We start from the raw sequence: 26,234 nt of genomic DNA, 5'->3' as shown, positions 1-26,234 counted from the left end.
GGCTGTGGAGTGTATTCATATTCAGCTTCAGTAAATGTCAGATTGCTTCCCAAAATGGTTGCACCAATTTATACTCCCACCAGCAGTGTAAGGTATTTTCTATTTCTTTACATTAGATTTTTGCTTAACACCTGGTATTTTCAGATATTAATTTTTGCCTCTTAATGTCTTGGTGTGTTATCCAGATTATTAGTGATCATGTCACTGCTTAACCATCTGTCCTGTTTATAACCTTTGTATAGTTGTCTATGCAGTATTGGAGTGTTTTGTATTTTTATATATATATATATATATATATATATATATGTTTTATATGTTCTGAATACTGATCTTTTATATGCATTGTTTATATATACACATTGCAAATATCTTTTAGTGTATATATAGCTTGTCATAAACTTTGTTTATTGTGTTCTTTATTGTAGAGTAATACTTAAAGAATTTAGTGTAATTAAATTAATCAAAATTTCCTTTTAAGGTTTGTGCTTTTTGCATCTTATCTAAAATTTAGTTTAATTAAATTATCTAAAATTTCCTTTTAAGGTTTGTGCTTTTTTTGTCTTTCCTTAGCCTAAAGTCATGATAGTCTCCTATATTTTATTCTAAAAGTTAAGAATTTTTTTGTTTTTCACATTGGGTTTTTAATCCTCTTGGAATTGACATTTGTGTATGGTGTGAGGGAGAACTATTTTTTCACAATCAATATTATTGATTCTTTTTATTTTATTTTATTTTATTTTTTTTTGCGGTACGCGGACCTCACTGTTGTGGCCTCTCCCGTTGCGGAGCACAGGCTCCGGATGCGCAGGCCCAGCGGCCATGGCTCACGGGCCCAGCCACTCCGCGGCATGTGGGATCTTCCCGGACCGGGGCACGAACCCGTGTCCCCTGCATCGGCAGGCGGACTCTCAACCACTGCGCCACCAGGGAAGCCCCTATTGATTCTTTTTCTGAATTCTGTTGTTTCTTTGGTCTATCTGTATGGCCTTCTGCCAGTTCTGTTATTTTAGTTATATAACTTTATAAAAAGAAGTCTTTATCACCTTGCTAATTTTCTGAACTGTGTTGGTTGTCCTTGGGTTTTTGCTCATCCATATGAATTTTTAGATTAGCTTATGCAGTCTCACGAAAAGCAGACAGCTTCCGGGATTTTGATTGACACTGAATTAGATTTGCATATACACTTGGGAAGACTTTATATACCTTATGCCATTTATTCCATCCATGTAGGTGGTGTCTCTCCAGTTTTTGCAAATAATGTTATATACATTTCTCCTTTTAATGGTCTTGTTCTATTTATTTCTAGGAGCCTAATAATTTTTGTTTATAATTACATTTTCTAATTGGTTTTCACTGGAGAAAATTTGATTTTTAAAAACTTTTAATTGAAGTAAGTATGTGTACAGAAAAGTACACAGAGTATGATAAGTACAATGAATTACCACAAAGTAAACATATTTGTGTAACCATTACTCAAGTAAAGAAAGAGAACATTACTACAATTTCCAGTCCCAGTTATTACCCTCTACCTTCCCTTCAAAAAATAATCATTGTCGTGGTTTAGTTTTGCCCATTTTAAATTTTATATAAATAGAATTTTGCTCTATAGTTTATTTAGCATTTATCTTTGGCTCAGTCTCAATTTGTGAGATTCATCTGTGTTAATGTGTGAATCTGTGATTATATTTTCATTCCTGTGTAGTATTCCATTGTAAAATTATTGTTTTGTTTATCCATTCTACTGTTGATGGACATTTGGCCTTTTTCCTGTTTTGAGCTATGATGAATAATAGTTATGTGAACTTTCATGTTCATTCATGTCTTTTTGTATCTCTGTCCATGCATTTCTGCATATATCCAGGGCTAGAATTGCTATATGAGTGGATATGCTTATGTTCAACTTCTGGCAGATCCTGCCAAATAGTTTTCCATAAGATACCAATTTGCAGTCCCACCAGCAGTATATGCAGGTTCCAGTTGATCCATATTCTTGCCTACATCTTTTATACTTTACTCATTCTGGTGGGTATATAGTGGTATCTACTTGTGATTTTAATTTATAATCCTCTGATGACTATTGAGGTTGAGAATCCTTTCATATGCTTCTTAGTAATTTGGCTATCCTCTTATGAAGTGCCCGTTCAAATTTCCCATTTTTCCATTGAGTTGTCTCATAATTTTCATATTGATTTGTAGAAATTCCTTATATATTGACTAGTAACATTGCCATAATTTTCTCCCAATCTGTTGTTGCCTTTTTAGTCTCTTAATGATATCTCTTGATGAATAGAAATTTCTTTATTTTAATGTAGTGTACTTGATCAGTCTTTCCTTCATAATGCACATTATGTCCTATCTTGAAGGTCTTGAAGCTAGTCTCCCAAATAAATCTTCTAGATCTATACTTTCCAGTACAGTAGCCAGTAGCCACATGTGGCTGTTGAAATGTGGCTAGTCTGAATTAAGATGTCTGTAAGTATAAAATACATGCCAGATTTCAAAGACATAGTATAAAAAAGAATGTAAAAATTTCATTAATAATTTTTATACTGATTACATGTTGAAATGATAATATTTTGGATATAGTGGGTTATATAAAATATAGGATGACAATGACTTTGACCTGTTTATTCTAGAAAACTTTAATATTGCATGAATGACTCACATCATATTTCCATATTCTAGAAGCATGCTGTCCAGTAGAACTTTCTGTGATGATTGACATGTTCTTTGTCTACACTGTTCAGTATGGTAGCCATGAGTTACATGTGACTATTGAGCATTTAAAATGTAATTAGGTGACTGAGAAACAGTTGTTGTTTTGGGAGCTTTTCTTTTGGGCTGTGCCACGCAGCTTGTGGGTTCTTAGTTCCCCAAACAGGGATTGAACCTGGGCCACCAAAGTGAATGCACCAAGTCCTAACCACTGGACTGCCAGGGAACTCCCAAGAAGCTGAATTTTTAATTAAGTTGTTAGTTTAAATTTAAGTAGCTGCACTTGACAAGTGGCTACCATATTGTGCAGCACAGTTTTGGACCCTGTTTTACTTTAAAATTTACTGTTTTAGATTTACATTTACAATCCATCTATAATTGATGTTTACATATGGTGTGAGGTAGGGGTCAAGTTTAATTTATTTTTCTTCTATATCGAAATCTAGTTGACCAAGCACCAAGGAAAAGAGAATCTTTCCTATTTTTAGACTATGTTATTTATTTATTTGTTCTTACACCAGATACCCACAGTCTTTAGTAACTGGTAGGTAGAGTGTCTTGTCCATTTTTGGCCCTTGGTTTCCATGTAAACATTAAAAATACCTCATCAATTTTCATAAAATTATCTCTGGGATTTTGATTGGGATTACATTGGATCATGTCTCATCCAATCTTGAACATGATAAAGCCATCCATTTATATAGGTCCTTCATTTCTCTCAATAATATGTGATCTTTTTTTTATGAAAAGGTCTTGCACATCTTTTGTTAGATTTATTTCTAGTTATTTGCTACTGTAAATGGTAAACTTTTTCTAATTTCATTTTCTAATTATTGCTGGTGTAGAGAAATACAATTGATTTTAGGTTATTGTCCTTAACTTATTAATTCTCATAGATTCTTTTGGACTTTCTGCATACCCAATCCTGCCATTTGTGAATAATGACAGTTTCGTTTCTTTCTGATTCTTACATATCTTATCACACATTTCATCTTACTGCCTTATTGCACTGACCAGGACCTCAAGAACAGAGTTGGGTAAACTTTTTTGTAAAGGACCATATAGGAAGGAACCAACATTTACTGTATAAATGTGTATAAAGTATTGTGCTTAAAGGGAGTCAGAGTAGTCCTGCAGATGAGTTTTAAGCAAATTTGTATTAATTTGAAGGGCTTTACACTATTTTGATAAAAGGGGCCATTTTTTATAGGAGCTTGAAGAAGAAAAGAATGATTCATAGGCATGAAAGAAATGGGGTAAAACAATTTGCCTAGTGAATTGGCAACTGCTGGTAAGTCTGTTTATTTTGAGTGTGCATAAGTATAAACTAATGCTTGTTTCTCTTTCCCTTTAGGAAAAATAGAAATGAAGGTACATATGCACACAAAATTTTGCCTCATTTGTTTGCTGACATTTATTTTCCATCATTGCAACCATTGCCATGAAGAACATGACCATGGTTCTGAAGAGCATCACAGACACCATCGTGGAATGACAGAATCGGAGTCAAGCAAATTTTCAGTGCTGGATGCTGAAAATGAAAAAAAATATTATATTGAAAAACTTTTTGATCGTTATGGTGAAAATGGAAGATTATCCTTTTTTGGTCTGGAGAAACTTTTAACAAACTTGGGCCTTGGAGAGATAAAAGTAGTTGAGATTAATCATGAGGATCTTGGCCACGATCATGTTTCTCACTTAGATATTTTGGCAGTTCAAGAGGGAAAGCATTTTCACTCACATAACCACCAGCATTCCCATAGTCATTTAAATTCAGAAAATCAAACTGTGACCAGTGTATCAACAAAAAGAAGCCATAAGTGTGATCCAGAGAAAGAGACAATTGAAGTATCTGTCAAATCTGATGATAAACATATGCATGACCGTAATCATCGCTTATGTCATCATCATTGTTTGCGTCATCACCTTGATCATAACACTACTCGCCATTTTCCTAATGATTCCATTATTCACAGTGAGCATGGGGAGCCTAGCCATGAACCTTCTACAGAGACCAATAAAACACAGGAACAATCTGAAAGTAAGCTACTGAAAGGAAAGAAGAAGAGAAAAGGGAAGAAAAGTAATGAAAATTCTGAGGTTATTACACCAGGTTTTCCCCCTAACCATGATCAGGGTGAACAGTACGAGCATAATCGGGTCCACAAACCAGATCGTGTACATAACCCAGGTCATTTTCATGTACGTCTTCCAGAACATAATGGTCATGATCCTGGTCACGGACACCAAGATCTTGATCCTGATAATGAAGGTGAACTTCGACATACTAGAAAACGAGAAGCACCGCATGTTAAAAAAAGTGCAATTTATTCAGCTGCTAGTCACAAAGATCATAATGAAGATGACCGACAACATGAGGTAAGCAGAACAAGATGGTTGCTCTGTAATTCTCAGATGATTGTGGAGCATTTTTAGGTAAAAAGAGAAGTAACAGAGGAATAGTCAACCATATTCAAACTTATTTCCAGTTACAAAATACATTAAGGAATCAAAATCAGGTTAAAGATTTTTAGCTGCATTTTCACTTACATTGTTTTTTCTCAAATTTGGGTTCCTTCAATTCCTAAATGTTTAAAGGTTGTTAGAAAATGTATTCCTTATTTTTGTTCCTTATTTTACTCTTGCTTAAGACTTGTTTTGACTCCCAAAATTAGTTTACATGTTGTTACTGTTAGCTGGTTTCTAGATATTTGAAAATTGAAGACTTTTTTTGTTCAAACTGTTTTCTTGGGAAGTTCCTAGACAGTTTTTTTTCATAATTGTTAACTTATTAACTTTGGAGTGGTTGCCAGTTATTGATCTAGCTACAAAGTCAGGTATTTTGCACATGTGGTAGGTTTGTTTTCTCTGTCACTTTATCATAGGACCTACTTGCTCATATTAGTCTTTTCTTATGCTTTCAACAGATGTACAATGAATGCAAAAAGATATAATAATGGGAAACTCCAATAGTAATGGAATGGTTTTGTTTTTCTTTTAAATTTTCATGCTCTTTTGAATTCTTTCACATTTGATTGGTTCCTTCTTGATTTTTAAAAAAACTATTCACCTTAAAAACATTTTTGTCTCATTAAAAGTGTATCAACACCCTTATGTATTCTTATATTTAGCCCTCATTAAAGTTTAAAAAAATTGTTGAATTTGTTTATTGTTCGGATGTAGAAAAAGCAGCACCATCTAATGTGGAAAATGACCTCAACCTTTGTTGTTTCTGTCTCTTATTATGGAAGTGTGTTTTACATCTAAGTAAATATCTTTGTTTATTTACTGGACAAATCATTAGATATTTGGTTTTTAGCAAATTTAAAAATCTTAGTGTACTTTTAAAGAAATATATTAATTTGTTACTATGGGTAATATCCTAGAGTCTTGTTGATAATAACTAGACATTATCAATAATGTTTACTTTTTGTATTCTACTTGTGGGGTCTGGATCATCAGACTTGTTATTTTGTATCCCATAGGCCTGATGCATACTGAGGATTTTTTCAAGATTTCTGGAAATATTCTATGCATTGGATAGGGTAGTAGTATCTCATGTAAAGGCCTGAAAAAAATCATTTTTTTTGTTTGTATGTTTTGATTCTGTTTTTTGTACCATAGATAAAATAAGCAAGCATGCAACCAGAGTGCATATGTATGAAAAAGAGGTAGTGCCATCTCCTTTGCCTCAATTTTAGATATTTGTTTTTACTATATGACGGGTCCAGAATTTTTTGTTACTTGTTTTCTTCTTTGTTTTGTTATATTTTGTACTTAAAGTACCAGTGGATAAAGCTGCCTTTTTTTAATCCTCCAGTTTTAGCATTGGGATAGAATTCCCCTATATGATATTCTTTTGGGGTACCTTAGTGAACATGTCTATATCCTTGTATATTTTAATATAAAGTTGTTAAAGAACTCTTAAGTCTGTTTAACACTGTTTCACAAATAAGAATCTTGAGCGATTGATGATTGCACTTTGACTAGGGAAGTGATTTTTTTCCTCACCCCTTAAGGATCTTGGGAATATAGTTCTAAGGCATTCTTATTGATGGCAGAAAGTCATATCTTTTATATGTTGCAGTGGAAAATGGTTCAAATCTATTAAAAGTTTTGGATAATCAAGTTGAATGTATTCCTATCATAAATTCCTGTCAAAAATCATTCTTTGTAATAGGTATCTATATATTGCAGATTATTTTCAAATAATATTTAGAATATATTTTACTATATAATATTTTCTTTTTCTGCATAATCTTCTTAAAGTACTCTTACTTAATTTTTTTTATCAATTTCCTTGCAGTGTTTGAACGTCACTCAGTTGTTAAAATACTATGGTCATCGGGCCAATTCTCCAATCTCACCTGATCTATTTACGTACCTTTGCCCTGCTTTGTTATATCAAATCGACAGCAGACTTTGTATTGAGCATTTTGACAAACTTTTAGTTGAAGATTTAAATAAAGATAAAAATCTGGTTCCTGAGGATAAGGCAAATATAGGGGCATCAGGTAAGAAAGATTTAAGTTCTTTCTACTCAAAAAAGTCTCTGTAGTTATTTTTTATTTTAATGTAATTGAATGAGGAAGTAATTCCAAATGATTGCTTTCCTTTTGGTGACTTTCAGTATGTTTTAATCATGTTTAGGTATGTGTGTTTAGAAAGATTGGGGGGAGACAAGGAGGCACAATACAGTTTACTAATGTCTTCTGACACTACAGAGGAATGTTTTGCTACAGACAGAGAACTAATAGATTAGAAAGGAAATACAGGTTTGTCATAAATAGATTCTTCTTGATGGGCAAATGTTAATAAGGGGACCCCTAATTTAAAGTTATATGATGTTATAATTACTTAACATTTAGCAGGGTGAGGGGCTCTAATGAAAAGATTATTAAGTTCCTGAGGAAGTAAAAAGGGAAGCCAGTGTGGTGAAACTCTAGGAATGTCTCAGAAATGCCAGTGATTGGCACATGAACTTCATCATGGGCACTTCTAGAGAGTAAAACCAAATGGGTAAAACCAAAACTATTTTTTTTTTTTTTTTTTTTTTTTTTTTTGGTACGCGGGCCTCTCACTGTTGTGGCCTCTCCCGTTGCGGAGCACAGGCTCTGGACGCGCAGGCTCAGCGGCCATGGCTCACGGGCCCAGCCGCTCCGCGGCGTGTGGGATCTTCCCGGACCGGGGCATGAACCCGTGTCCCCTGCATCGGCAGGTGGACTCTCAACCACTGTGCCACCAGGGAAGCCCCAAAACTATTTTTAAACTTCTCTCTAGGCTCTTTTTCATCATATCCAGTTGGCTAGATTGCTCCACCTTGATGTTTACAGATACCTCCCATCTAATATTTCTGGAACTTATACTCCACAGGAAGTTCATACCTCTTATAGAATCCCAAATGCCATTCCAATTCATTCTTTTGATAAAATCTGAAAATCTTTGATTTTTTTCCCTCTTATGGTTTTAATTTTCATTTCCTATTTCCCCTTGTATAATCAGTTGTCAAGTCCAGTTGAGTCTTAAATATCTTCCAACTGTATCCACTCTGTCATAACTTTAGTTCAGATCCTCCTTGGTTCTTTCCTGAATTGTTGAAATGCCTTCATAACCTTCCCTGCCTGTGTTTTTGTCCCCTTTGTAGGTCATGCTTAGCATTTAAGCTAGATTTATCTTTCTAAAATGCAAAGGAGATACTCTGACATAGATTTTTCTTTTTAGTGATAGCTGGCATTTATTTAATACATATGTTTTCCTTTTATTTATTAACAAACATGTATTGCAGGCACTGTTCTAAACTCAGTTCATTTACTCCTCACAACAGTCTTATGAGGTGGAGAATGTTACCCTAATAACTTTCCCAGGGTCTCAGAACTAGTGAGTGAGTGATAGTGGTCAGATTCAGTCCTGGGAAGTTTAACCATTTTGATATCCATGTTCTAAGTGTTTTACATGCTTTTTTTTTTCTTTTTAGTAAATTTTAATAATAATTATTGAATTATTATGTGAGGGAGCTATTGTATGATTCTTGTTTTTACAGATAAGGAAGCTGAGGTATAGAAAAGTTTAGTAACTTGCCCATAATTCCCAGACCTAGATAAAACCCACCAAGTCTGAGGTTTGTCTGATAAATGTTCTGGGCAATCACTGTGCTATTATTTTCCAAATATAGCTAATTCTGGTATCACCTTTATGATTTTTGCCACATATTGTTACACTAATATTTTTCATTAGATCTCTATATTTTTCTTTACATTTTTTGTATTGTAAGCAGTAATAGCTATGAGAACATGGATTTGATGTGATGTGCTAGTTATACTTTTTTCCTCATATATTTTAGAATACTGCATTATGCTATGTTGTTCAAAGTTCAGAGTGTTGGTTTTTTTTCTCCCAATCATGCTTTCCAGAATATGATCCATGCCTACCTACCTTTCCATCTTTATCCTCCACCATTCGTTTCTTCCCTCTTAGCTCTAACCATAACAAACTCATGGTAATAGATTATGCTGGTTTACCTTCATGCCTCTGTGCCTTTTCACATTGTAAACCTCTCTACTTGGCTGACTACTATGATTCCTCAAAGATTCAGCTCAAGGATTAGTCTCTCTGGGATAACTTAGTGACCATTCTAGGCTTAATTAAGTCCCCTACCTTGATACTCTCTGGATATTTCCATCATGGTACAGAGTTCATAATTGGATTAGTTACGTTTTTGTTTGACTTTAGTTGGTTAAAGGAAGTGCCTGGGTCTTTCATCTCAGCATCCCTAGTGCCTAAGATAAAGGGTACTTTGGACAAAAAGTAAGCACTCATATATTGATTAAATGAATAAATTGCTTAATATTAGTCTATAAACTTTCAGTTCTAACCTAGGAAGAACACTTGTAAGCCAGCCTGGTGTACTTTGATAATACAGTGTTCTCACTCAGAATGAGTTGTATTTCAGGAACTTCATCATTTGCAAAATCATGATGAATGCAGTTCTGGTCGAAATGCCCAAGATATAGTGGTGGTATTACATAGTAATTAAAGTGACTAAATTGATGTGTATGAATATGAGCTGAAAACAGAATTCCGATAAAATAGATGAAAGATTGAAAGAGCAGCATTTAAAATGTTTTCATAGTGTAGCAATAAGGTAGACATGTTTAAGAATATCACATTCTAGTATGAGTTTTATATGATAGAGACATTTCTTAAAGCTTAAAAGAGTACACATAAAAAGAAATGCGCTCAATACATAACTAAGTCTCCTAGGTTCCTGCCTATTCTTGGTTAATTTCTTTGCAATGGGAAAATGACTTCAGAATAGATAAATTAATCATAATAGCCTATATTTATTGGAACCTTACCGTGTGCTATTTTAAACACTTTTACAAGAGTTACTTAATTTAATTTGTTACACCCATGAGATAGGCACTTTTATTTACTTCTCTTTGCTGAGGAAAGGAGGCTTTGAGAAGTTAAGTAACATGCCCAAGGTCACATAGCTGCCAGGCAGCAGAGCTGTGATAGGAACTAGAGTATTCTCCATCTAAAACCTGTAATGTAACCACTATGCTCTTCTCCTATGCTGTGCTCTACTGCTTCCTGCTGAAAAGGTTCTTAAGTGTGCTTTGCTAAAATGTAAATGACAGGGAGATAAGGAGAGTGTTAGTGATTTGACAGATAATGCAGACAGAGACAGGAAACGGGTAGAGGTAAATATTGATATAAGTAAGTATTACTATAAGTGTAGATTAGTCATAAAAAAAAAAAAGAAAACAACCTGAGAATAGTCTTCTAGTTAGACAAGCTGGGTTCAGTCTGTTAAGATCTGGAAAGGCAGAGAAAAGTGATTTCACATGCTAGACTTGAATAATGATCTTTGGATAGACAAAATATGTCCTCTTTGTGGCTTCATGCTCATTGATCTTTGTAGATGAGTAAACACCTTGAGAGCCACAGTCTCTCTCAGGTGCTTATAAATTCTCCCTGGCAGGAATAAAAGGGGAAGCTAGGTCTAAGATTATTTAACTTAATAAAAAATAAAATACATTTGTTCTTTGCGGGGAAAAATGGAGACTGACAAGATTGTGGCATCTGGAGTTAAAACTAATAGGCTTTTTTGTTTTTATGGTTTCTTAAAAAAACTCTAGTTCTTTGTTTTCTCATCAGCTGTGGGTTATGACTTAGAGTTGTCTATGTTGTAATATTGACATCATCTATATATTTTAACAAGGCTGTTGACAGATGCTTGACTATAGTAATGTTGAAAATTACATTTATTAAATATGAAAAGCCTTAGAGGAAATTGTACTTGCTTTGAAAACGAATACTTTACTAATAGTGAATATTGATTAGTTGTTTGCAGGTGGTTATTAACATTCTCAGAAATGAAGCTTGAATTAATTATGTCCTGATAGATGTTAATAATTGTTAGAGAGAATGCTCTGCTAATAATTATTTTCAATGACTGCTGCACCATTAAACAAGGTTAACTTGTTCTGTATAAATCTCCCATAGTGACACAGCTACTACCTCATTAACTATTCAGAGACTGCTGTAAACCAAATATGCTATATATACTGTGTATGGTAGGAATCGTTTGTTTCACAAGATTGGCTCATTTAGTCATAGAGTTGACCCTAGCTTAATTATCAAGGGGAGTTGTGAATAGGCCGCTCAGCATTTTCTGCCAATTAAAATGCTGAAACAGTGTAGAAAACTGCCATCTTGCACATGCTTTGAACCAAGTTAATTAGAAAGTTTCCACAGATGAGCGCTTCTTTTTAAAAGAATGCATTTTCTCTCTAGATAATGAGAAAGGGAGTTGGTGAATAACTAAGCTTGAAGACCTTTAACGTTTTAAGAGACCTAATTCGCAGAATAAGTGAAGCTTATTTCAGACATTTAGCATTTTTTATTGCATATGGTATCTTGGGTACAAATAAAGAAAACATTTGCTAGTTGTACTTAACAGTTTGCATAGTGTTAGGTTGGTATAAGTTTTATGAGATTCCTTTTATTGTTCATTGTTTATCGTTGTTATTTTGCTTTTTTATGGCTTTATACCAAATTGTGATCGAAAAAACGCAATACTTTGGTCGAGAATCAGAAAAATTTTATTACCTGAGTTGCCTTTTTTCTACACCTAAGAAATTATGATAGAGTTTATGTGAGCTTTAAATGTGTATGTTATTAATTCTAAAAATAAGTACATACTTAAATAGCATGGGAATGTATTTCAGGTACAATAAATTCAAAACAACTTTACTTCTCATAGTTCAAAGAAATCGTAATTTTCCTTGAAGAAAATTTAAGTTAGGAGAATGACTACTTCTTAAATTTTTAGTGCTAGAAAGCTAAAATTACTGTTAAAAATTAATAAGAAATCAGTATAAGAAAACGTATCTGTAATAACATACACTTATGGAATAATAGGGCTGTTTTGCTAATGAAACAGCTGTGATGGAATAGTTGTAATCTATACAAAATATCTAGAAAATTTCTGATTTATCTGAAATGGTATTTCTTCTTATTTTTATGTTTAATTATACTTATTTTTCTTGTAAATCCTCTTCTATGTGAAGCCATCTCCCTGGGGGTAAATACATAAGTGGTAAATAAATCACTTGGCCAAGAATTCTCTGAAAATACTTTGAGTTACTGGAGAAAACAGTGGATTCAGGAAGGACTTTGGGTTTGGTTTTTTTTTTTTTTTTTTTTTTTTTTTTTTGCAGCATGCAGGCCTCTCACTGTTGTGGCCTCTCCCGTTGCGGAGCACAGGCTCCGGACATGCAGGCTCAGCAGCCATGGCTTATGGGCCCAGCCGCTCCACGGCATGTGGGATCTTCCCAGACCAGGGCACGAACCCACGTCCCCTGCATTGGCAGGCAGACTCTCAACTACTGTGCCACCAGGGAAGCCCGGGTTTAGTTTTGACTTTGCCATTTTAGCTAGCTGTTTAACTATTTTTTATTACGGTAAAATGTATATAACATAAAGTTTGCTGTCTTAACCATTGAAGTGTACAAATTAGTGGCATTTATTACATTCACAATGTTGTGCAACCATCACACTACTTGTAAAACTTTTTTTACCCACCACCCCAGATAGAAACTGTGTAACCATTAAGCAATAGCTCATTTCCCCCCTACCCCCAGCCCCTGGTAACCTCTAATCTTTTTGTCTCTATGAATTTGACTATTCTAGATAGTTAATGTAAGTGGAATCATACAATGTTTGTCTTTTCTGTCTCTTCTTTATTTTGAAATACTCAGCATAATGTTTTTAAGGTTCACCTATGTTGTAGCATGTATCAAACTGCATTCGTTTTTGTAGCTGAATACTAGTCCATTGCATGTATATACCACATTTCGTTAAACCATTCATTCATTGATGGGCGCCTGGCTATTGTGAATAATGCTGTAATGAACAAGGCATACAAGTATCTGAGTTTCTGCTTTCAGTTCTTTGGGGTATAGACCTAGGAGTGGAATTTCTGGGTCATATGGTGATTCTGTTTAGCTTTTTGAGGAACTACCAAATCTTTGCTACAGTGGCTGCACTATTTTATGTTCCCACTAGCAACGTAAGACGTTCCAGTTTCTCCACATCTTCGCCAACATGTGTTTTTCTTTTTTCTTTTTTTCAAAGCCATCCTAGTAGGTGTGAAGTGGTAATGTTTAGCATTTAACATCTCTTTGCCTAAATATACAAATACAAATCTCTAAAGTAAAAGGACATTGGACACATTGGGGCCTGCTAAATTGTGTTCTTCAGGATACTGGCTCATTGTGCTATATTAATAGGTTCCATGATCAAGTAAGTTAGAAAAATACTGCATATTATTTCCCCCTTGCAGAAATTCACATTGCCCATTAAACTGTTAGAGGCTCTGAGGGAACTTGTTTAATCCAGAATTACCAAGTCTTTTTGATTATTAAAATTCTCTCCTCACTCCCCTTGGATTGCCACCTATCTCATAGAATTAGATGAGCAGTTTGAGAAACGCTACTGTAGATTATTAAAGTTCTTTCTAGCTATACAATATGACAATAGCTAGTATGTTGCCAGTTCAAATAGCTACAAGTAAGCAAGAAATTAAAAAAATTCTTTATAAAGGGGCAGAATAATTGGCCTCTTTGAAATTTTTTTTTTTTTTTTTTTTTTGTGGTACACGGGCCGGTCACTGTTGTGGCCTCTCCCGTTGTGGAGCACAGGCTCTGGACGCGCAGGCTCAGCGGCCATGGCTCACGGGCCCAGCCGCTCCACGGCATGTGGGATCTTCCCGGACCGGGGCACGAACCCGTGTCGCCTGCATCAGCAGGCGGACTCCCAACCACTGCACCACCAGGGAAGCCCTGAAAATATTTTTTATAATTTCCAACTTTGTCAATCAAGGCAGCATATTCACAGAGGAGTAATTAAACTCAATATATTATAATAGTCTCAGTTGTGCTGTCTATATTTTATGTATAAAAAATGTTACTAGAAGTTATAGGATCCTTTTTAGTTCTAGAATTTATTTTCTAAAATCAATTTGAAAAATCTTTTGAAGATAGCAAGCATATTATATATATTTCCTCTAGTTGGAAGAATGAGAAAACTCTTTTCATAGAATATCCTTGGGAGTGTTCTTTTCTCTTCAACTTTTTGGCAGAGTTTGAGAAAGATCGGTATAAGTTCTTCTTTGTATGTTTGGTAGAATTCGCCTGTGAAGCCGTCTGGTCCTGGACTTTTGTGGGAGTTTTTAAATTGCAGATTCTATTTCAGTTCTAGTGATCAGTCTGTTCAAATTATCTGTTTCTTCTTGATTCAATTTTGGTGGGCTGTATTTTTCTAGAAACTTGTCTGTTTCTTCTGCGTTGTCAAATTTGTTGTCATGTAATTGTTCATAGTGTTCCCTTACAGTTTTTTTGTATTTCTGCAGTACCAGTTGTTATGTTTCCTTTTTCATTTCTTATTTTGAGTTGTCTTTCTTTTCTTCTTGATGAGCTTGGCCAGTGGTTTGTCCATCTTGTTTATCCTTTCAAAGAGCCAGCCCTTGGTTTTATTGACTTTTTCTCTTGTTTTTTTAATCTCTATTTTATTTATTTTCTCTCTGATCTTTATTATTTCTTTCCTTCTGCTGACTTTAGGTTTTGTTTGTTCTTCTTTTTCTAATTCTTTTAAGTGGTAGGGTAGGTTGTTTATTTGAGAGTTTTCTTGAGGAAGGCCTGTATTGCTATTAATATCCCTCTTTTGCTGCATTCCATGGATTTTGTATGGTGATGTTTTCATTGTCATTTATCTCAGGGTATTTTTTAATTTTCTCTTTGATTTCATCATTAACCCATTGGTTTTTTAGTAGCATGTTGTTTAGTCTCCATGTAATCGTTTTTTTCTCATTACTTTTTCTGTGGTTAATTTCTGGTTTCATGCCATTGTGGTTGAAAAGATGCTTGGGATAATTTCTGTACTCTTAAATTTGTTGAGGCTTGTTTTGTGCCCTAGTATGTGGTCAGTCCTAGAGAATGTGTCATGTGCTCTTGAAAAGAATGTGTATTCTGGGTTTTTTGGATGTAATGTCCTGAAAATATCAAGTCTAACTGCTCTATCGTATCATTTAGTATTTCTGTTGCTCTATTGATTCTCTGTCTGGAAGATCTGTTTATTGATGTGAGTGGGGTTTTAAAGTATCCTACTATTGTATTCCTGTCAGTTTCTCCTTTTATGTCTGTTAGTATTTGTTTTATTTATGTGGGTGCTCCTATATTAGGTGCATATATGTTGACGAGTGTAAAATCCTTTTCTTGTATTGATCTTCTTGTATTATCATTATATAGTGTCCTCCTTTATCTTTCTTTATGGTCTTTGTTTTAAAGTCTGTTTTGTCTGATACAAGTATTGCAACCCCTGCTTTCTTGTCATTTCCATTTGCATGAAATATCTTTTGCTATTCCCTCACTTTCAATCTGTGTGTGTCCTTTGCACTAAAATGGGTCTCTTGTAGGCAGCATATTGTAGGCTCTTGTTTTTTTATCCATTCTGCCACTCTGTGCTTTTTGATTGGAGCATTTAGTCCATTGATATTTAAGGTAATTATTGATAGATATGTATTTATTGCCATTTTAAGCCTTGTTTTCCTGTTGATCTTATATTTCTTTTTGGTCCCTTTCATTGTCTTTTTGTTTTTCTTTTTGTGACGTGATTATTTTCTTCTATATTATACTTATGTTCTCTCTTTTTTTGTTTTTTGTAAATCTGTTATGTTTTTGAAATAACCAGTTTCTTAACAATCATTTTATTGTATAACCAATAAAGAAAAAACATTTCTGTTAAGTATTTTTAAAAAATGTGAGTGTGAGTGTGTGTGTGTATGTATATATATATATTAACTCATTTTGGAGGGGCAGCTGTCCAAGCTCAATGTAATATCACTTCATTGAACAACTCCACATGGCATAATTCACATTGTATTCTAAGTAAATGACATTCACCCAAAAATACAATGAGAATGGTGCTCTTGAAGTTGGCCAGTACTATGACCTTGGGTTGATTCATGTAAGGCTTTTGGCTTTGTGGGATTGTGATGTTTTCTTGTATTCTCTGAGTTTCAGGTGTCAGATAATCACAAGTACTAGTGATTTTCTAATCATAAAGTGGGCTTCTCTCTTTCAGACCTTTCTTTTAGCTTACAGATGTGCTTTCTCAGGAGGATAATAAGGAGATACAATTACCAGCACTGATTCATGAGAAATTGTACCTGGGAGAGTGTAATATGTGACATATACCCATTTGTACACATATGAACTCATATACCCTTTCACACAGACCTTCCCTCAGCTACATGTGTAAGCACTTGGCTGATTTAATTTGTTCAATCTGCCAGTGCTTGTTCTTCAGTTATACTGTATTTAGCTCACCTGTCAGCATATTGGCAAATTGATTTTCACTGAATTCGATTTTGGTTGATTTGTCATTTGGTAACTTGAGTTTTGACTAATTGACCAGAAGCCATTTGAGATTGTAAATCATCGTATAACACTGCAAAATGTTTATGGCTTCATAGACTCTTGGACTTTTCTTCACATTCAAGATACCCTGAGCCAGAAGTTTATATGATGAGAGTTTTATAAAGGAAATACTTGCTTAGAATAGTGTTCATTTTTAGATATAGTTTATATGGTTAGGGAACAGAATCACATTTTCTCTCAACTCTTTAATGATTAAACTTGGTAAATATGCTTATAAGAATATATGTTGGTATAATTAGGGTCTTAAATTTTATAATCTAATAAGCACAAATTTAAAAATATGTTTGTAATGCTAATATTTTATTACTTTGCTAAATTGTATTGTATAATTTGTTAATCATCTCACATGTCTACTGCATCAAATTAATAGTGTTCCCTTATATTAAGATTTAGAAATTTAATATTTATTGCAAATGTCTTAATAGGAAAATCCAGAAGTGAATGCATATATATTCCCCAGTGTAGAATATAATGTAACCCTAGGAAAAAGAATAAATCAAGTTAACAAGATTTACCCAACTAGATTTTGGCTAATACAGATTTTAATTTAGCAGCTTAATCTGGTTATATGAATTTTCTTGGACATTGGGACACAGAAATAAAATAAATACTTTTATTGGGTAATTTTGGTGAATATTCCAGTGCATTTTTGGTGAAAACAATTCTGATTAATAAAAAATTCTAATAATTATGAAGAGTTAATTAAATTTGTTTATTTTGTCTAGTGTATTTGGGGTCTTGTCTGTAGTTTTGTCAATACTCATCCATACATATTTACATTAGTGTGTATATACAGTTATTTTTTTCTACTTCAGAGTATCTTGGAATATGAATTGCTGGGTTTTCAGTATCTTTGTGCTGTTTTTCTTTAAGTTCTTGATTGAGGTTGCTTTTGGATTGGCTTTTTTTGAGATATATTGCTTCTAGATTGGATTATTGCCAAACTAAGAAAAAATATATTTGGGAAGGGAGAGTTGTATATTAATATATGAGACATTTTATCTTCAGGTTGATGTTTTCATTATTAGCCTTGGTGTTTCCCATTTAGTTATTGTCAGTACCTTTTGTCGCTCCCTTTTTAATTTTTTTCCCCACTAGTGTGATTGGAGCTAGAGAGCTGCAGTAGTTTTGACAAACCTTTTTTGGTTTAGTTGGCCAGTAGCTTTATTGGTTCTCTGCCTTCATGTATACCTATGGCCACTTTTTTCCAACTTATTCCCTCAGGCTCTCCCACTCACTGATTTTATTGTTCCAGTCTGTATATGGGGCGCACACAAAGTAACCTGGTCATCATTATTAAGTCAGTCTTTAAACCTTATTTGACCTTATATTTTTCTTTATACAACAGGGTTTTTTACCTCAGTTCCCTGTGCCTGTAGTCACATCCATAGTTCGGGGAATCTCCTTCTTATTCTTTGGGTCCACTAACCAAGTTGTTGGCTTTATAATGAATCTTTCCCTGACCTTGGTCCTTTGGGAGTTGAGTTCCTGTTCCTTTATTGCCCCCAAATCCTTAAAAAGGATTGAAGGCAGTGTATTCAATCTCTGGCTGTATTTCGGTGTTTCTGGCCCTTTAGATTCCCAATGTTTCTATCATAGTAATTATCTGTTACATATAGTATAAACCACAGAGCTTCCATTAGTAGTAGATGACCTACTGTTTCATTCTGAGCTAATTTAGCTAACAAGAATTAGCTGTAGTGTTAATGTTATTGGATACTGTGACTAAAATGTCCAATGAATAAACAGTTTTATTGATAAAGGTTTAGCATTTAGCAGGTCAATTAAAGTTTTATTTTTTTTTACCTATCCTTACTTCTCTTTGTCTTTGAAAATTTTAAGTTATCTTGATGAAGAAATGCATTTTTCCATTATTCACTTATCACAAGACTTGACATAAAATCTTTCAGCAGATTTATAGTCCTTTTAGATTTGATTAGAAAAAAATCATTTTAGATTAAACATTTTCAAAATTATAACTCTTCAGTGAAATTTCCTATAGATAAATATTAAAATAAACAAATTTTAAACTTAAAACATTTCCGTTTTATTTTAGGCCATTAATAGGAAGTAATTTCTCATTTTAAGTGAAGATGCCTCACCCCCCGAACTACTGGCATTTATTTCTGATAATCTTATCTGCTTATGAATAGCCTAGATAAAGAAATGTGCACAGAATTCCACCTGTTTCTCACAAGTCACATTATGAAAACATTTCTCCTGTGTTCTGATCTGGTTAAAATTATATAGTAAAATAAAAAAAAGTAGTAAATTGTACAGAAAGCTGAATTGGAGGAAAGGGAGTTTGGAGCTGGGTATGGAAGAAAGATGATACCAAGGGAAATAGGACTGAATTATCCTTTGTAAAAATAAGAAATGAAATACAGTGAGGCTACCAGTAATAAGCTTTTTTTGTGTCTTATCTGAGTATATTTATATTTTGGGCTGATAAGTTTCTTAAACTTTGTTATTGGAAAGATTTCCATAGATGATGCTGCATTAGATACTTGGCTTCCTTTAATGCTCACGGGAGAGTTTTATAATTATAGTCTCTAAATAAACAGTTTAAGGCTGTACCTTTAGACATCGGTAAAATTTTATTTAAGTCTAGGTAGTGTAAGTGAACCACAGCCTTAAGTCATTTTCAGTTCCTGTTTCTAATAAGGTGGACCACTGAAGATAACTATTTATAACTTGGTCTTAGTTTAATTCTTTTTTTAAGCATTCAAGTTGGTTATATAGTTGTTTGTTTTTAAACACAGTAGTGCCAAAATATAAAGTTTTCTTAAAAAGCATAGTCTAGGTAAGGTAATCAGTCTTCCATGACTCATTTATCCTATGTTTTTTCTTCTTTGGAGCTTTTTTGGTTTATATTGTCATACTAATGTTGACCATTACTTTCTTCCTACAGCGTGGATTTGTGGTATCATTTCTATCACTGTTATTAGCCTGCTTTCCTTGCTAGGAGTGATCTTGGTTCCCATCATTAACCAAGGATGCTTCAAATTTCTTCTCACATTCCTTGTTGCACTAGCTGTAGGAACAATGAGTGGAGATGCCCTTCTTCATCTACTGCCCCACGTAAGAAATCTTTTAAATCTTTTTAAGAAGTAACAATATTTCAGCTAAAAGGATCCTTCATTTGCAAGCTGTAGCATACTAATCTAGTATTTCTGTTGTTTTATTTGCTTATAGGATGAAGTATTTTTTTCCATTTGTACAGTTTTAAATTAAGCAATATTAAAATAGATTGAATCATTAGACTTTAAAACAGCAACAAAAAACTGGTAGTGTCAGTTTTAACTTCACCTGTCACAGTGTATACATATCAAATCACCACAATGTAGACTTTAACTCTCTTACAATTTTATGTCAGCTATACCTCAGTAAAAACTGAAATTTAAAAAAATGCTCTTATTAGCAGTTCTGAAAGTGAATACTTGGACATCAATGAGTGTTTTATCTTTTTATCTTTATGGTGTATCAAGAAAGCCATTAGAAGAAATGTGTAAGGGGTTTTATGATGATTGTACACATAGCCTGTGCTCCACAGGCATCTTTATTTGAGCAGGAATAGGCAGACATACTCAGTTAACAATTATAGGCATTTAGCTCTTTACCCATGGGGCCATTTATCTTTTCACCTGGTGTGCCACTTGTGTTCTTCCATTTGGGAACACTTCTAATGATATGATCATAAGCCCACACTCCTAGTACCTTTACCTTGCTTATTAACCTTTTAAAATCTGTCACCAGTTAAGAGTGTTTGAGCCAGTATTATTGTCTTTCCTTCAAATTACGAAAACAACAGGGCTTTTTTCTTTTCCAAATGTAAAATTATAGGTTTGAATATTTTTTTATGTTCTCATCACCTCCCTTCGGGAGTATTTGGGAGACAGAATTGTATTTCTGTGTTGTGTGCACCTCTTCTCGCCTTCTGCACTCCTGGTTGAGAATTCCAGGTCTAGTATCTAGAACAATGCATGGCATTGCCTTTAAAAAAAATTAATGTTAAGGCCGTGAATATGTATTTTTTGTTGTTGATTTATTATATATTATTTATTTATTTCTCCCTTATTGCAACCCTTTGCCTGCCCTTTCTACCAGCCACCAGGCACAGCAATAGTCTGTTTCAGAACTGGGCCTAATAAATTAGAACAGTTGAAGTGCGAACAACGTTTAAGTGCTATTTAACTTTTTTTTTTCTTAAGAAGTATTAATTAAATGAAGCTATTACCTTTTGTAATGGTCGTATCTTCTTTGAGAGGTTTAGAAACCTCTTCTGTTAACCACTAGCAAATAGGGAAGGAATACAAACAAATGTTACAAGGAGGGAAAATACTGAAGACCAGTTCTCTAACTCTTACATTCTCTTAAGATAAAGATTTAAAATATAGAAAATTAAACACATGTTTAAGTATATTCTTTTGCTCATGTTCAGCAGTATATGCAGAGATAACATCTCATCACTTCTTTGAAATAATTTATAAAAGAAAAATATTTTAAAAATATAATCAGCTTAAGAGAAGGTTAAATTACTGAATATTAAGGCATATATCTGGGACATGCTCACTTCAGTTTATGAAGGACCCATCATTACCTCTTATCTTACTGCTGGTTTGATTCTTTTACTGTAGGATGTATCTTAAACCTGATAGGCATTTGAGTTTTTGGTCTTTGTTTTAGAGTTACCATGAAATGTAGTACTTTCCAGACCACTGAGGATAGCAAAATTAAATGGAAGATTACTTATATTCAATTGAGATAATAGGGGATATTTTTTCTGGAGATTATATTCTCAAAATAGCATTTAAATTACTTGTTTAGAAGTTTTTCTTATTCTTATTAACAGTCTCAGGGTGGACATGATCACAGTCATCAACATGCACATGGGCATGGACATTCTCATGGACACGAATCTAAGAAGTTTCTAGAAGAATATGATGCTGTATTGAAAGGACTTGTTGCTCTAGGAGGCATTTACTTACTATTTATCATTGAACATTGCATTAGAATGTTTAAGCACTACAAACAGCAAAGGGTAAGTGTTTTTTAATTGTTTATTTTATTTTCTGAGGTAAAACTCAAAAACCATTGTTTTGGGGCCTTATGTTTTTTCTTAATCATGGTGTTGGTGTGTATTAAATATCGTTTAATAGATTATCTTCAGAGGAAAAACTGACTTTGATCTTTGCCATTTTTTTGTCATTACGTTTGTTTTGACATTTATAATCAAGATACAGGAGTCTCAGTTTCAGTTAATTTTGTGTTGCTTCTTATCTAATTGATTTAAATAGTCTGAAAAAAGTTATTGGCCAATTTATTCTTATTAAAAATGCAAAAATGTATAAATAGAAGCAAATCTCATTGTTCTTCATAGATAATATTTTCAAGTATAGGGGGCTTTCACTGCCATATCTTTTAATGAAAATGTTTTTGCACAACACATTTCTTTACCAGAAATGCCTTGCCAATGGTGTAAGCACTAGAGGTATGAAGAATTTAGATTCAGGGGGCTTTGTAGGAAGAAAATATAATGAAATGAAGGAAATGGTGATTCATCTCAAGAGTGACAAACACTTCAGAGATGATGCTTGGATTATTGAACTGTCTTTCATGTCACATTTATTAGAATAAGATAAATACCTAAAAGAATTTTTTCCCCAAGAAAGTAAGTTCAGGTATTACCATCCACTGTGATTTACACTCCTCCCTGTTCACATTGGTTCACATCTGTCTCTAAGGCTCTGTCTTGAATACGTCTCTCACTTAACATGTTTGTGATATTAATGCTGATTGTGTTCAGTATATTCTGTTTAAGTAAGGAAATCCAGAGGACACTTTTAGAAAGCTTTCCACAATAACGAGTTAGAAAATTTTTATATTTTGTTAGTTAACTACAAATATTCAAAAAAAAATTCTTCAAGAACGCTGGATAGTCATTATCATAATATATACAGCCCACTCTTATGATAAAACTTTAATGCTGTTTTTATGGATATATTCTTGTTTGTGTATGTATGTGTTTTGTATATATCCCCTTGGGACAAAATATGGTATTCAGGGAGAGTGATTCTAGTTCTTGCCCAGCCACAAACTAGCTCTGAAATTATGACTCATTCATCATGATTACCAGTTGCTGTTGCTATCTAAATGCATGGGAAATAAATCCTACTTCTCATCTGTATTTTCATATCATATTCCAAGTAGTGTATTTAATTTTAATGGCCATATTTTAGTCAGGGCATCATATTTAATTGCTTCCAAAGGAGGGTTGATCAAGATGGTGCGCTCAGTGAAGTTTTATCTGAGGAATGCTCAAAGGAACTGGGAAGGATCAACTTAGAGAAACGTGAAAGAGATCTAACAGCATTTGGTTTGGGAAGGGCCACGTGGAAGGTCATGTGGATAGGTGAAGAATTGACGGTGGTGGGAGGGATGCCAGGGTGAGATTGGCTGGAGGGAAATGAGTCAGTGAAGGAGATTACTGCAGAATAATTTAGAAGAGAGGTGCAGAGGGCTTGAATCATGGCATAAGAAATTGGGAAGAGAAGATGATTAAGAGAATTATTTAAATGAGGGACTCAATAAGAAAACATTGATTAGATAAAGAATTTAAAGTCCATCTCTGTGAATACCATATTTAGAACACAAACAAATTGCAAAGTATATAAAGAAGTTTTGGAATTACTGTGAAGCCCTAATTTTCTTCAATTGTGTGTACCTACTAACACTGAAGCAGCAAATATGAAGTATTTAATGTGTACAAAATATTAGGGACTGTATAATTTACAGATAAGTATAAAATGTAGTGCTTCAAGAGATAGTCCTTCAAAATAAAGTGGTTTTATATTTTTTATAATTTAACCTTGATCTCATTTTGAACCTAGACTTACTGGCAAAATTAAACACATTTATTTTTATAAAGTAAAGTAATATAGAAGAATAGAGTCCCCAAAATTTGGCACGCTTTTGGAAATTTGAAATTGTGGGAAGTAAAAAACTGAAAGTAACACCATTTGCAGAGGGGTACTCTAAATGCAATAGTGAGGAATTCATCAAGTACATCAAAGAAAGGAGTCTAGGGAGATAAATAAGTACATCTCCTTTATAATAAATAGGACAATAAGTAACTAAGATGAAAAAGTATATAGCATTTTTTGAAGAAAGGGAATTAGTGATACTTGAATAGAACAGACATTTGACCGTCTGTATAGAAGAATTGGAAGGAAGCTTTCAGAACATAAGTTAAATAATACACCAGATGCTGACTAGTTCAGCAAGTTGCGGCTTTGAGGGTAATGATTTGGCAAGTTTTTAGGAAAATGGACAATCAGAACCAAAGCAATTAAACAAAATCCCAGCTGATGTTTTCCTTTCGATGTCTGTCTCATTGACTTTCGTACTGTTGTTTGCTCCTCCTTCCTCTTTTTTTTTTCTTCTTTAACTCATGTTAAAACTGCTGTTTCTTTTCTTCTCTTTAGGATGTCTCCATATTATTTTCTTTTGAACATTTTCTATTCCCCCAGTTTCTGTTTTCTATTGCTATGAAGCAGAACAACCCAAAAAATAGCTTGTAACAACAACTTATTAGTTCTTTTAATTTTGTCAGGAATTTAGGCAGGATTCAGCTGGGCAGTTCTTTTGCTGCACTTGACATCAGCTAGAGTGATTCACTCAAACTCTGCTAATCTGGATTGGCTAGGGCAGTGCAGAGCTGGAAAGGTCCAAGAATGCCTCACTCTGTGTCTGCATCTTGGTACTCCTCCACATGGCCTCTCTTCAGAGTCTAGACTGAGCTTCTTCACAGCATAGTGGCCAGACTCCCTGAGCGAAAGCAAAAGGTGCCAGTCTTGTTTCAGACTAGGCCAGAACTGGCACAGCATCACTTCTGTTGTATTCTGTTGGTCAAAGCAAGTCAAAAGGCCTGCTAAAATTTAGGGGCAAGGAATAGACTCCACCTCCTTATGGGTGGAGAAGAATGCTTACACAGGGAGGGAAGAAATTGATGATGGCCATCTTTGGAGACTCTGCTGCACATTCAACTAGCCACAAGAAGCCTACTTATGCAGCAGTTAGAAGACTTAAACATCTGAAACATAGCTCACAGCTTATAAGCAAAACCAACAAGGAAATGCTCTGCCAGTCAGTAAGGATCTTCCAGAGAACTTGATTTTTACTTTCATACTGTTCTAACATACTTGATTATTTGCTTTTTAAAATGAACATTGATTAAAAGTAGAAATTTAAGTTGGAAGAGTTGTTAGTGATAGACTGATGAGAAGAAGCCAGACTATTAAGAGAGAATATAGGAAAATCCAAACTTAAACAATGAATTACAATAATTAGAATTTATTAGTAGAGGACAGCTTAAATGAGAAAGAAAACTTGTCTTGAATGCATAGCTGTTAAGTCAGTTACTGATAGGTCATTTTCATACATCACCTCATTTAATCCTTATAAGAATCTCATTTTCATATTATAGATGAGTATTTTTAGGTTTAATAAATTTAACAAACTTCTCTAAGTCTCATAGAGGTAAACTGTAAATTTAGGATTTTAAGTCAAGCTTGACTCCGTCTATTATGTCACATGTGGGGAAAAGTGAGATTGTGTTAAACACAGAATGAAATTGAAAGGATTAAGCTTTCGTTTTTTGGAACTTCCCATTCCCACACACTATTAAATGAGAGCAATATTACATATATTTCACACATTTCATTCAGGTTGCATATAATAATACAGTACTATGTACCCTGTTCTTAACTTGAAAGTATGTGAATTGGACCTTTTAGTCGAGTATTCGAAAAAAAATAACATGCAAATTTAGTTGGATTTTTCATCTGGTAGACCCTTTGATTAACTTCTAAAAAATGTTTCTCACTCCTTTTCTAAATAATTTATAAAATTACCACCATTTATCCCCATAGATGTTAACAAGTGAATACTGTTGCTAATTGTGGCTGTAGATTCAATGCTAATACCAGATGTTTTTTTCAGGGGAAACAGAAATGGTTTATGAAGCAAAACACAGAAGAATCAGCTATTGGAAGGAAGCTTTCAGATCATAAGTTAAATAATACACCAGATGCTGACTGGCTTCAGCTCAAGCCTCTTGCCGGTAGACAATAGTTCTGACTAAAGAGAAACCTTTAAAAATTGAAACATTGCTTCTAAACTGTGCCTGAGTTGTTTGAAATTTCTTGTCTTTGTTGCTTCTCTAATACTAGTTTCTTTTATTTCCTTACATGTATCTTAACTGATTTTGTTAGTGTTTTCGTTATTTTCAGTGTTATTTATACTGGAATGTGGGACCAATTAATTATATTACAGGGCAAGGAACGCGTTGCACTTTTTACTTTACAGAAGAAAAAAATGAAATAAACAGAACGGCTTTGGATTAGTGTTTTATTTCTTGGTAATGCAAAAATCTCCATGCCCTCCATATGTGATTGTTTTCATGTGAGAAAAGGAGAATTGGTCTTTGTACTTAAAGGAGAGTGGTCCCCGTACTTA

General features: G+C 33.9%; 1 protein-coding gene across 2 annotated transcripts in view; it reads left to right on the top strand.

Annotated features, from left to right (window-relative positions):
- SLC39A10 (solute carrier family 39 member 10) overlaps window positions 1-26,234 on the top strand; it is a 96,996-nt gene that overhangs the window by 51,692 nt on the left and 19,070 nt on the right. For both annotated transcript variants that reach the window (XM_029225558.1, XM_029225557.1), the window contains exons 2-6: window positions 4,070-5,094; window positions 7,022-7,229; window positions 19,630-19,799; window positions 21,571-21,759; window positions 25,719-25,839. In XM_029225558.1, coding sequence (XP_029081391.1) covers window positions 4,081-5,094; window positions 7,022-7,229; window positions 19,630-19,799; window positions 21,571-21,759; window positions 25,719-25,839 — 1,702 coding nt within the window. In that variant the 5' untranslated portion in view covers window positions 4,070-4,080. The remainder of the gene's footprint in view (window positions 1-4,069; window positions 5,095-7,021; window positions 7,230-19,629; window positions 19,800-21,570; window positions 21,760-25,718; window positions 25,840-26,234) is intronic.

This window comes from Monodon monoceros, unplaced genomic scaffold (genome assembly GCF_005190385.1).
Source record: "Monodon monoceros isolate NGI ecotype Baffin Bay Population unplaced genomic scaffold, NGI_Narwhal_1 Super_Scaffold_16, whole genome shotgun sequence".
Classification (NCBI taxonomy): domain Eukaryota; kingdom Metazoa; phylum Chordata; class Mammalia; order Artiodactyla; family Monodontidae; genus Monodon; species Monodon monoceros.
The sequence above is the reverse complement of the archived record's forward strand: the minus strand, read 5'-3'. Positions and strand labels throughout refer to the sequence as shown.